The 13,247-nt window shown below is 38.1% G+C and overlaps 1 protein-coding gene and 1 pseudogene across 1 annotated transcript; both read right to left on the reverse strand.

Moving 5' to 3' along the window:
* Positions 1-3,453: 3,453 nt before the first annotated feature.
* On the reverse strand, positions 3,454-4,663 carry LOC121259533. The gene is made up of 2 exons (XM_041161149.1): positions 4,189-4,663; positions 3,454-4,064 (listed from the first exon to the last, which is right to left on the reverse strand). Exons 1-2 carry the CDS (start codon positions 4,420-4,422, stop codon positions 3,918-3,920), a joined length of 381 nt encoding a protein of 126 aa, XP_041017083.1. The 5' UTR covers positions 4,423-4,663; the 3' UTR covers positions 3,454-3,917.
* Positions 4,664-5,836: 1,173 nt separating this feature from the next.
* Positions 5,837-6,541, reverse strand: LOC121259532 (annotated as a pseudogene).
* Between the last annotated feature and the right edge of the window lie 6,706 nt (positions 6,542-13,247).

The following is a 13,247-nucleotide window of genomic DNA, read 5'->3' on the forward strand; positions in this document are numbered from 1 at the left end:
TGCTTCGGGTTGGCTCATGAATTGGGTAGTAGAGTTGAAAGAGTTTGACCTCGACTACGTGCCCTGGAATACCATCAAGGGGCAAGTGCTGGCAAACTTCGTGGCTAAATTTACTGGTTTCCCAGCGGAGAGCGAACATGCACCTCCCGTGAAGCCCTGACAAGTGTTCATGGACAAGACCCACGGCTACTCGAATAACATACCCCAACCTCCTCTACGATGAAGTGTGGGATCAGCGCTAACCTGACGCAAAACTTACCCTTCCCTATGGTGTCAATGGGCGAGAGCGGGTCTAGTAGCAAACTGCCCGAATAACCTAACTCCCGCAGGGAACAAAGGGACGGGTTGAGCCAGAGGCCGCATCTTCCCTCCCATGAAGAAGAGCGGATCCAGCCCCAAGGCTGCCCGAATACTCACCCCGACCCCTATTGTTGTGAAGGAGCAGACCAGCCACGTTGTTGTCTGAGTTACCTCCTCAGAGGGCAAAGGGGCGATTTGGCGTGAGACATTCCGATCCCTCCCAGATGGAGTGCGAGCTGAGTCCTACAACCGCCCGAATACTACACCAAAGAATGAGAACATCAACAACCTGGTAAAAAGTGGCAAGCAAATCGTGTTATAGGCCAAAGGGCCCAGGTTTGCAAAGTCTAACTCCTACAAAGCTAAGGATAAAGTTATGATGACATATTTATCTTTCAATCAAGAATTAAATACACAATGCCAATTGATGGGAGCGGGTCCAGTCCCAAACTGTTTGGACAACCTATCTCCCCGTGAACCAAGGAGACTGGTCGAGACAGAGGCCACCTTGTCAACCCGCAATGGAGAGCGGGACCAACTCTACGGCTACCCAAATAACCTTTCCATGGGAGGAGGGGAGGGGAGACGCACGGGAAAGGGGGAGGAAAAAGAAAGGAAAAAAAAAGGGGAGGGGGGGGGGGAGACGTGGCACACTCACAGTGTGCCACATCAGTGTGTGGGATTCCTTTGCGTCTGTATCAGCCCCCGTTTGTAATATTAGAAATTTGTAGAAAAAATGTAAAGGAACACTGCTAAGGTCAATCGATGTTAATCCAAGGGAAATTTTAAGAATTTGCTAACAAACAGAGAGAATTAATTTCAATTAGTTAGATGAGAAAAATATAATGAGGGAATTGGTGAAATTGGTTTTCTAGAAGTTTTTTTTCTTATTGATTTAATCATCAAACAATAGCTTTCATTTCCTTTGAATATTTTCTTTGAATTGATTTTATTTCGATTGAAAATTACAAAAATCTTAGTGACTTTTCTAAATAAAGTCGAGATTAGTAAAATTTCGGTACTTGTCAAAGTGAGATACCAATCCCTGAGGACGACACTCTTCTTATCACTTTACTATAAAACTACGATACTGTGCACTTGCAGTTTTGCACCTATTAGTCTTCAAGACCAAAATCAATGCCGACGGTACTCTCAATCTGTTGAAAGCTAGCCTTGTTGTCAAGGGCTTCCACCAAATTGATGGTGTCAATTATACAGAGATGTTCTCTCCTGTAATCAAGCTCGGCACCATCCGAATCATTCTCAGTATTGTCCTTGTTTTCCATTGGGATATTCGCCAATTCGATGTCAAGAATGTCTTCCTCCATGGAGATCTCCAGGAGGATGTGTTTATTTACCAATCTTCAGGTTTTATCCATCCTACTTTTTCTTCTTATGTTTGCAAGTTAAACAAGGCTTAAAATAGATCCATCGCGCCTGGTTTGATAAATTTAGTACTTTCTTTATTGCCTATGGTTTCCACTATAGCTTTGCTAACCCTTCACTTTTCATATATCACTCATCTCTAGGAACTATTTCTTTACTCTTATATGTAGATGATATTCTTCTCATTGGTTCAAACCCCTCACATCTTAATGCCTTCACTACTACTCTTAGTCAATAGTTTGCAATGAAATATTTGGTTCCCATACACTATTTTTTAGGCATTCAAGTCACCTGCAACTCCCAGGTGTAGTTTTATCTCAATCTAAGTATGCTCTTGAGATGTGATTACGAAAGTCATTATTAGTGAATTTGTATTGTTTTCTTAATGATTAAGGATGTTTAAGAAATACTTTAAAAAAATCATTTACATTAGTGTGCATATTTGAGAAGCACAATTGGTGCCGCCTAACATTATCCTAAAATAAAATAACAATACCTTAATAGGATTGGCCAGTCAACTCTGATCTAGATGGGACCAATAAACTAATTGCTAACTTTCTAAATATTAAAGGTGGAAAAAGTTGGCACATTCTTTTAAGAAAAATTCTACTTTGTCCACTCAATTTGCCCCTTCACTTTGACACCTCGTGTATTTTTTTTTAATTTTTTTCTTTACTTAATAGTTAAGAAAATGACTATTAGTGTATTGATATTTTTTCTTATATTTTTTAAAAATGTTTTAAAATGATAAAAAAATATGAATAAAAAAATTGAAAAAAAATAAAATGGTGATTTTGGCCTAGTGGTAAGTTGCAGTGGGCTACTCTGAGCGGCAGAGTAGCACCGCTCTTCTTTTAATACACTTGATTGGCCGTGAGATTTGGACGATGTCTCCAAGTGGTAGTTCGAATAGTGACTACAAAGCCTCTTAAAATTAAAATTAGGAGGGATGCTAAAAATCATCTCACACAGTACATTTTATATATTTTAGATTTTATTTTATTTTATTTTTACTAAACTAATTAAGTTGTTCTACTTATCATTCATACATCACATATTTTTTATGAAAAAAAGAAAAGAAAAGAGATATGATGTGTGGTGTAGAGAATGATAAGAAGAATTATTATAAAATTAGAATTTATAAAAGTTTAAGGCTCATTTGTTAGGATTTATTGATTTAGTTTATTGTAAAGTAATTAATGAAATCACGACATGGTGTTGTGTGATTGGAGAGCATAAAAACCATTTTTACAGATTATAGATTGAGATCCGAGGGGGTTGAAAAAAAAAGAAACCCTAATGAATTGTAAATGATATATGGTAGATTTTTATAAAATTTTAAAACTTTGCTTCTTACATAATATTAGAAATATATATAAACTCTTTTACACACACACACACACACACACACAAACACACACACACACACACACACACATATTTAGGAGGGCGGTCCATATTGTTAAATAAGAAATTTGTGGAAAAAATATAAAGGAACACTACTAAGGTCGGTCGATGTTAACCCAAGGGAAATTTTACCTGAATTACATCTGGAATTGCTTAGCTGATATCTTTTGTTCCGCTTGAATGAAGAGTTCCATCTCATAATTAATGTACAGCTAGTATAGAGCATTGCAAATCTCACACTTCTGCATTCTCAAATGTCTTGTCCAATCACAAGCATTAATAATTGATGAAAGCCTCAATATATACATGAATTGCATCCATTTACACTACTTGGCTTGGAGTACTGACCCCCCTCCCAAATTTTAATTTCTTACTATGCCTTAGAAACGAATAGGTACAACAATATGACTACCCATTTCCAAACAACAACAAAGATGATGCCTAATTTCTAATTTTAAACCAATAGGAATAAAGGCATTATATAATTCAGAATGAGGATGTTGACAAAGAAGGCGTGCCTCGCACTCTTTCACCTTCACGTTCGAGCTACTTGTTTTAATAGATGCTCCAATGTTGCTCCATCCATCCAAATTATTTGACTGTTCCAAAAACCACTTGGCTGGTAGATACAACCCAAACCGAAATGGCCCTACAGAAGGGTGATCTTCGGGGGCACGAAGGACTAAGGGTTCTTTAAGAGGACCTTCATTAGTCTCAAAATGATAAACGAACTCAACAAACAGGCCTTTATCAGGATGACTGCCCTTGAAAATCCTTGGATCTAAATTCTCTACCTCATCAACTTCATAAATAGAAAAATGAACTTATCCCTCCCACTTACTACCATTATCTAAGTTTGGATGGATTTGAAGTGTTACATGAGAACCAAAACTTCTCATGTTGAACCACCCTGGAATTTCAGCTCCCAAGGAAGAGCCATACATTACCTTGGGATTAAAACAATTATTTTCCTGCATGTGAAGTAAAACCAAAAAACAGAAAGATGTTAATTGGAGTGTATATATATATATATACATATATATATTAAATAACCACTCCCACAAAACAACATATGAAGAGATCAAAGAGACTCACATCGTCATAGCCTTTTGTCTGCAAATTACTTTCTTCATGATTCAAGCTTCTAATGTAGTAGACTCTGTCATCAAAACCAAAACAGAAGGCTCCAATAGAGTCATCATTGATCACAAACATTTCTTGCGTAGAGCAAGCATCATTTGAGCAAAACTCTGGCACTACGAAAAACTTAGTGAATTTGATAGGAGTTCCACCCTTATACAATTGTTCCAGATACCCCACACCATTCATGTCTTGAATTCCACCAAGTGCTAGTCAATCAGATACGTCCAGAATTTTAAGAGATGACAAACTACAAATAATGCTCGGAAAAATTGAGAGCTTTTTGTAGTTATGTAAAGACGATATGGAAAGGCCGCATAAACTCTTAAATGATGGGGGTAGTTCCTTTATGGCAGTACCATCCAAATAAAGTAACCGCAATGAAGTCTTGTTTCTCACAATGTTTGGGAACTTCTCAAATCTTGAACAATCAGAAGATAAAAATGTTCAAGTGACTCTAAGCTAATCTCATTTGGAAAGCTTTCAAGGAGTTTGCAAGCATGTAGATTCAATCGTCTAAGCCATTTGAGAACACCAATAGATTAGTTGACCTTAGAGAAACTTGTACAACCTTCAAGGTCTAGTGTCTCAAGACTTGAGACTCTGGTGAAGTTTGGTGTCTCCAACAAGTTTTGAGAGCTGCTAAGATCAAAGCATTTCAAACTCCCAAAACTCTACTATGAAACAATAAATATTGAACAAAAGACAAAAAAAAAAAAAAAAAAGCATTAAGGTACCATCAGTAGAAAGAAGAACAAGAAGAAAACACCTTACACTAATTCCCTTCCACAGTTGTTTGATGTGACTACATTGAAATCTAAGTTCAATAAGATTGTCTGCTTGAAAGCTGTTTGACAAGGATTTTGAAGGATATTCAGACCATTCTAGCCCCCGTAACCCATGTGTTGGCATGAATCTTAAAGGGTCGTTGTGGCAATGCAGATTCAATAACTTATCATAGAGATTAGAAAAACTCATGTTGACAAAACTTGTGTTGTGAATTTTAAGAATTCTCAATTTCTTCATCTTTGAGAAGGCTCTAACACTGACTCGTTCCTCATTTTGATTTGGTAAGTTTAGCATTATGCCTTCAATTATGTCATTTCCCTAAAAAGCAAGAACAATAAAATCGTGTGAGAAATATTTGCAAAAAACTTAAGAATTAGAAAGAAAATGCACTATACATGATTTGTATCTGGATTAACCCACTTACAGTATTATTCTTCAACACGTGAAGGACATCCTTATAATGCCACAATCTACTATGCCGGCCAAGCGCTTTGGTGGATTCATCATAAATTATTTCTTGACCCATTTTTTGTAGCAAATCATGCATCCTCAACCTTTTAGATGAGATGGTTATAAGACATTTCTCCTTGAGAATATCAATATTGAGGTATGGGTAGTAACCAAGACTTTCTAATATATCCATTAAAATGTTATCTAAAGACCTCTCCATTGAATAAACAAGCAATATCTAAAAACAGTTTCTTTTGCAAATTCTCCAATCCATCAAAACCTACTTGAAGTATATCTAAAATTCCTTTATTAGGATTTGCTTTTAGTTGATCCCAAGTACCTTTCCATGCATTTGTTCCTCTACCAAACAAGGAGGACCCTAAACTTTGAGAGCTAAAGGAAGACCTTGAGCATATTTCACAGAGCCTTTGGATAAATCCACATAATTTTCTTCAGGATAGGGTTTCTTGAAAGTTGCCAAACTAAAGAGCTGCAATGCTTCATCATTATTCAACTCATTAACCTTATTGATATCATTCACTCCATGTCTTTTCAATAAATGGTTATCTCTGCTCGTTAAAATGATTCTACTCCCCAGACCAAACCAATCATGGCTCTCTAGTAATGTCGTTAAATGTTCTTCTCTATCCACATCATCTTGGACTAAAAATACTGTTTTATAACATTCTATTATGTATCATATTCATTCCCTCACGATCGTCCCATATATTTATTTCCCTTTCCAAGAAGATCTTAGAAAGAAGTTGTTTTTGTAAAGAAACTAAACCACGATTTCTAGTTTCTTCTCTAATAAAGCTGCTAGCTTCAAATTGGTAAGATATTCTATCATAAATGACTTCTGCCAAAGTTGTCTTACCCACTCTAGCCATACCATGAATTCCTATAAAGCGAACATCATCCAATCCAATACCAAGTATGTTCATCATTTCCTCCACATGGGATTCTATTCCAACAAGGTCCTTGGAAAGAGTTGAAAAGTTACGACTCAATCCTTGAAGTATCATTTTAATGATTTCTTGGACAATTGTTGATTCATACATGGGAAAAATGAAAAGATAATTAATTATTATGAGAAAGTGATAGCCTTTCAAGAGCCAAATGTATGATAATGTATTAATGTGCAACCTCTATTAGCACATTATAAGGAGCATGGTTTTGGGATTTTGGTTGTAATTTCCATGCTCCCTTTGTATAAGGTATTACTCTACCATAAATAAGGGTTATTAATAAAATTAGAGTACGACCGTTCTCATATCTACAATATTTTAACACCCTCATTACAAGAAAAATGATATTTGTGACCATTTTTTTGTGACGAAAACTGTCTCATTTTAGCCAGAATTAACCAGTCGCAAATAAGTGGCTTTCTTATAGTGCCTAATAATGTTTAACTTTTGACCCTTACATTTCCATTGTTTTTTTGTGAGAATTAGGAGAGTTTAGGGGGTGTTTCTAAATTAGAATCCATGGGAGAATTATAGGTTTTGATATGGAATCAGGGTTTCTTGGTACGTTGATGATCTGGGAGTTGCTGTTGATACCAAATCCAAAGGGACATGGGATGATGCAGTTTCATATAATTGATAGTAAAGTACAAGGGAATCAGCTTAGGGACTTGTTGATGTCAAGTTTCACAGCCCGAGTAGCTCCACAACAACCAAACCCTCGAGACTTGCAATTAAGAGGAAGAGTAGGCTCCCGTGACGTTCGAGGTCACTCCAATGCCAAAGTCAGTGGAAAGTATCTGATGAAGAAGATTAGGTAAAGAGAGTAGTAAGAAGGATTCAGAGAGAGACCTCCTGTAGGTAGATCGTGGGGTGTCAAGTCGTGCTTGGGCCATACTTGTCACCTCCTCCTTGTTGCATGCAGAGTTCCCTGACACGCATTGAATGCAACGTGCCACATTGAATGAGACGTGCCACAGGCTATAGTACCTGCGATGGGGCACACCCTGCCGCCTACGCCCAACAGCTATAGTCTGCAACATGCCTTATGGCAGGACTCGGCAGTTCATTGAGTCCCTCCAGTGATTACTAGCCCACAGTGTGCCTCTTGGCGCGGCCGAGCTTGGTGCCAAAACCTTTCCGGACGGGCCTGTGGCTAGGGGCCCGATACGCAATTGCTCGGCCTGGGCCTCTGGCTTGCCTGAGGTTTTTGCCTAAGGGGCTGGAGGTCTTCGCGGCTTGATTTCTTTGGGCCTAAGGTTTTCTCGGCTTTGTTGAACGAGAGGTCGGTGAGTATAGGGACTTGGCCTTACCCCATAGCAAGTCTAGGGACTCGATTCGTGGCGAGTCTAGAGATTCAGCTTTGTTGAACAAGGGGTCGGCGAGTCTAGAGACTTGGCCTTACCCCGTAGTGAGTCAAATGACTCGACTTCGTGGCAAGTCTAGGGACTTGACTTTGTTGAACAGGGGGAAGGCGAGTCTAGGGACTTGGCCTTACCCCACAGTGAGTCAAAGGACTCGACTTCTTTAGTCACGAGGCCTTGACGAGGACTAGTGATTCGATGCCCAGCCTCGACCCAACGACGAGTCTAGGGACTCGGCTTTGTTGAAAGAGGGGTCGGCGAGTCTAGAGACTTGGCCTTACCCCGCAGCGAGTCTAGGGACTCGACATCGTAGCGAGCCTCGAGGACTCGAGATTTGATGCCCAGTCTTGACCCCACGACCAGTCTAGGGACTCGTGCATTCAACAATTTGGGCAAGTTTAGTCAAGCACCATCTTGAGGAAGCATAGTTTTTTGAGATAATGGGGATGGCGTACATGGATTCACGTATTGCTTTCAAGAGCTCTTGAGAAATATACTTTTCTTACTCAAGTTTCTTGCCGTCTTTAAAGGTGATAATGCCTTTCTTTTCTAAAATAGTGTATAAATGGTCTGTAAAACTCTTGCGGGTGTCTTCGCCATGGAAATTGAAGAAAACATCATGTATCCATCAAGGTCTTGGAGAAGTGGAAGAAGACGGTGGTATTGATGATGAAAAAAAAAAAAAAAAACTTGTTTAAAGAAGTGCTTGCTAGCTAGTAATTTGGAAATGACTTGGAGAATTATGAGAAGAGCTTTCAAGTTGTTTATGTTTGGTAAATACCCGACCGTGTTTATGTTAAGAAAGTTTGTTGATAAATAGCTTACAAGTTATTTTTGTGCTGTTTTTTTTCCCTTTCAATTTATTTTGAGTTAAAAACATTTGTATAATTTTAGGCTTTCTTTTTAACTTTAGCTTGATTTTCTTGATTTCAATTACTTTATTTTATTTTATGTTAATTGTATTTTTTTTAGAATTTTTAACATGATGGCATGTTGATTAGGCATTTTATTTTCTCTTAAAATGCAAACTACGTATTTTAACGATGCATATTACATTATTAGTTTTGATACTGCAAGAGGGTAACATGTCAACCAATTTGAAGTTTGATATCTATATAATATATATATATATATATAATATATTTATAATATAAACGGGATCTTTATGTTGGTGATCTTAATTTCAACGTAGTAAGAAGAAAATTTAGGAAACCCAAGAATATTTGAAAGCGACTTTGAGAATCGATGAACCTTGGTCTTCGTGAATGGACGGGTTTTAACTTTAAGTGCCAGTCATGTCTTCCAGTTGATCATATATTATGTTAAGAAAATTATTTATTTCAGATGAACTTACAAATTATTTTGTGGTTTTTTTTCCTAATTTCTGGTAGCTGTTATAAGTTTATTTCCACTTTCCATTATAAATAATATTCTTTCACTGAGCCACGATAAACCATTTACGATTTATTTAAATTCTTATAATGTTTTTAAATTTTAATATAAGTTTCTAAGTTTTGGTTTTTTTATGCTAATTTTACTTTTTTAACTTTTCACAATGGCATGCTGATTAGGTATAATTGCTTTGTTCTTTAAATGGCTAGGGTAGATTCTAATTGTAATCATTTCGTTAGTTCTTATAAAAAAGAAAAAGAAAAATCATTTCGTTAGTTTTTACGCAACATGTGACAACCACGTACATCAATATATATATATATATATATATATTTTAGTACCAATGAATTTACTTTATTAGAACAAAAAGAGAGGCCAATTTGAAATTATATATATATATATATATGTGGTATCAGAGCCATTTGCCTACTGGTAGATTGATTATTTCTTTCATTCTGCTTATTGTCTTATCTCCAAATCTTGCTTTACGCTTACTCATTCCTTTTTAATTCATTTTTCTGTTGGCAGCACCCTCTCTGTAATTGACTTCTTAGAACCGTGTCTATAAAGTCCGTTTTGCCAGGAGAGCATGTAGGGCAAGAGTGGGTACAAGATTAGACTAAAGGTATGTGTTACGAAATGCAATAGAGATATGAGTGAATATAGGGTTAGTAAGTATTAAGTTATGTTTTGGTTGATTTCATAATAAATAGAATGTTTAGATCTAATTCATCTATTAGTTTCAGGTCTAGTATACCACCTGACATCAATAATGAAGATTTTTCTTTTGAAGAAACTGATTCTGTTGATTTTAATCATTGGAGTATTCCAAAGATTGATGTCAAATCTATTTACAAAACCCCTTGGATCCAGTCTGCTTTTAAAATTGAGTTCAATGTTAAAAATATTGAACACACCTATGCTATTTCAAAAGCTCATGAAAAATGTTGTCTGTTTAATAGAAAATCGATTCAAGATTTTCTAGTTACAGATTATAAATTTCTGCATATTGGTCCTATTCAAGTTGCCGTTAAACTTCTGACGAGAAAAGACATCAATGCTTCAGTACTTATTTGATTACGAGATGTTAGATTCAAGAAATTTGAAATTAGTATCCTAGGCATGATTCAATCATTTCTATTTAGTGGCCCTGTCCACTTTGATTGTTTTTCTGATTTAACTCTTGCTTTGGATGATCCTAATATTTTGAAAGTTTTAACTTTAAATATTTTAACTTCTAGTTATGAAATGAAAGAAGGTAGCAAACCTCTTGCCATAGTATATCCTATTTATTACAGGATTTTAAAGATCATACATGGTGTTTTCGAACTCACTAGTGGCATTTTTTAGGCCAAAATGCATCACATTCCACTCGTAGTGTCCAAATGGGATAGCAAAGACAATCTTATACGTATCTAATTCACTGATCTAGATTTGGCAAAATCCTGATTTTAGGTCAGATTTAGAGAAGACAATTGCATCACATAGCCTATAAATTAAGTCATTCTTATTGGGAATAGGGTACTTAATCCACTCTAAGACCTTATTCAAAAGTTTGTAATTAATCATTAGGCGGGGTGTCCCTCTCTCAATCTCTGCATTTTTTTAGACATAAAAAGCAGCACAAGACCAGGGAGACTTACCATGCCTAATAATTTTCTTAGCGAGCAAATCATGGATTTCATTTTTGCAAAATTCTAAATTCTCACTATTGATTTGCATATGTCGAGCTTTAGATGGAATGTTCTTTTCAAAACAATCTTTAATGTAAGGCAAAAAATCAACATGTTTCTTCCTATGCCAAAATGCATTTGGATGATCAAAACAAACAATATCAATTAGGTTTTTGTTAAAATCATTGATTTTTGACTGAAGTAGTTTATTAGACAATAGTTCGGAAATCTTTTTGAATTTGATTTCCTGTTGTAGGAAACTCAAATGTTTTGTTTTACTAGAAAGCAAAGATTTCAAATTTTGAAGCAAATTTAAACTTAACTTTCTGTCCGAAAGGATCAGTAGTAATACCATCTTTTTCAGAAAAAATGGATACAAAGAAGAAATAAAAGGAATTTCTAATATGATCTTATCAATCATATTTTTAACAAGCACATAATGAATTTTAAAATAGACATTATCTTGGCAAACGTTGAGCAATATTAAGCTCATATTTGATCTTCATCTGAGACCCATTTGTTGAGAATAATCTCTCCGTAGATTTCTCACAATATTTACTAGGAATTATTCCTTCCTGGATACAATTCATATCTGATCCAGAGTCAGTCATAGCAATCATAGAAAATTGAAATTCATGACAAACGATTATAGTAAGATGAATTAAATAGATCTGATTATCAGTGGGAAGGCTCGGCCGATGATTTCCCCTAGAAGCCGTGCAGGGTCATGTGGGCCTTGAATGTATCCAAGTGCTCCAATGGGTCTTTGGACCCATCGTACACCTCCATCTGGGGAATTTTGAACTTGGGTGGGAGTGGTATTGCCATAACCCTGGCGCTATATGGGAGGTTGGTACTGACGAGTAACTGATCTATGGTGGACAACGTGCCCATTCTCTTAGCCACCTCTGCAAATTAATCCCCGAGCTCTCAGAGTTCAATGTGCATCTTGCGCATTTCTTCCTCTACCGCGATTCTAGGTGTTCGTTGCTGTTTGGTTCTCCTCCCCCTACTAGCTCCTCTTTGGTTCGTCTGAGGGCTGCATTTTCCTAGCGGTTCGTCCCAATTTCATCTGTCAGCTTCCTTATCGTCTCCTCCATGTCCACAAGTCTCGCCTCCATTGCTTCATTCTGGTTATTCTCCCATTGTGTAGTTTGGGAGCGTGTCGTTGCCGGCATGCGAAGTACACACTTTTATGGGGCTAAAATGATCCCACAGATGACGCCACTATTGATGTCGTGTTTCACAGCCCGAGAAGCTTTACAACAACCAAACCCTCGAGACCTGCAGTTAAGAGGAAGAGTTGGCTCTAGTGATGTCCAGGGTCACTCCGATGTCAAAGTCAGTGGAGGGTATCTGATGAAGAAGATTAAGTAAAGCGAGAGTAGTAAAAAGGATTCAGAGAGAGACCACCTGTAGGTGGGATGGCTACTATTTATACCTAGTTTGGATCCGACTGCCAAAGGAGATCGTAGGGTGTCAGGTCGTGCTTGGGTTAGACCTGCCACCTCCTCCTTGTCTTGACAGTGTGTCAGGTTGTGTTCTAGTCAAGCCTGCCTCCACCGACCTACCATGGCAGGGTGTCAAATCGTGGTTGAGCTGTCTTGCGGCTGCACGTCGTTGTGGGCCCAGTACAGGATTTCCTGGCCTGGGCCTTTGGCTTGGCTTAGGTTTTCGCTTGAGGGGCCTGAGGTCTTCGCAGCTTGATCTCTTTGGGCCTGGGCCCTTCCCTCCGAAGGGGCCCCCTCACAGTACCCCGCGAATTCCTATCACGGGAATTTGGTGGGAATTCAATGTACTTCACACTACTTGCATCGCCCGTCAGTCAAGTTCCTCGAGGTCACCTGTTCATCTCATGTCGATTCGAGTTCCTGATGCCACCTGTTTGGCTCCTATTGTTTGAGTCCCTGATAACACCTATTCGGTTTTGTTGAACATGGGGTCGGCGAGTCTAGGAACTTGTTCTTACCCCACAGCAAGTCAAGGGACTCGACTTCTTTGGTCACGAGGCCTTGGGATTCAATGCCCAGCCTCGACCTCGCGGCGAGTCTAAGGACTCAGCTTTGTTGAACGGGGGGTTAGCGAGTATAAGGACTTGGCCTTATCCCGTAGCGAGTGTATGAACTCAATTTTGGGGCAAGTCTAGGGACTCGGCTCTGTTGAACAAGGGGTTAGTGAGTCTAGAGACTTGGCCTTACCCTGCAGCGAGTCTAATGACTCGACTTTGTGGAGAGTCTAGAGACTCGACTTTGTTGAACGGGTGGTTGGTGAGTCTAGGGACTTGGACTTACCCTCAACGAGTCAAGGGACTCGACTTCATGGCGAGTCTAGGGATTCGGCTTTGTTGAATGGGGAGTTGGCGAGTCTGGGGACTTGGCCTT

Source organism: Juglans microcarpa x Juglans regia, chromosome 4D (genome assembly GCF_004785595.1).
Source record: "Juglans microcarpa x Juglans regia isolate MS1-56 chromosome 4D, Jm3101_v1.0, whole genome shotgun sequence".
In the NCBI taxonomy this organism is placed as follows: domain Eukaryota; kingdom Viridiplantae; phylum Streptophyta; class Magnoliopsida; order Fagales; family Juglandaceae; genus Juglans; species Juglans microcarpa x Juglans regia.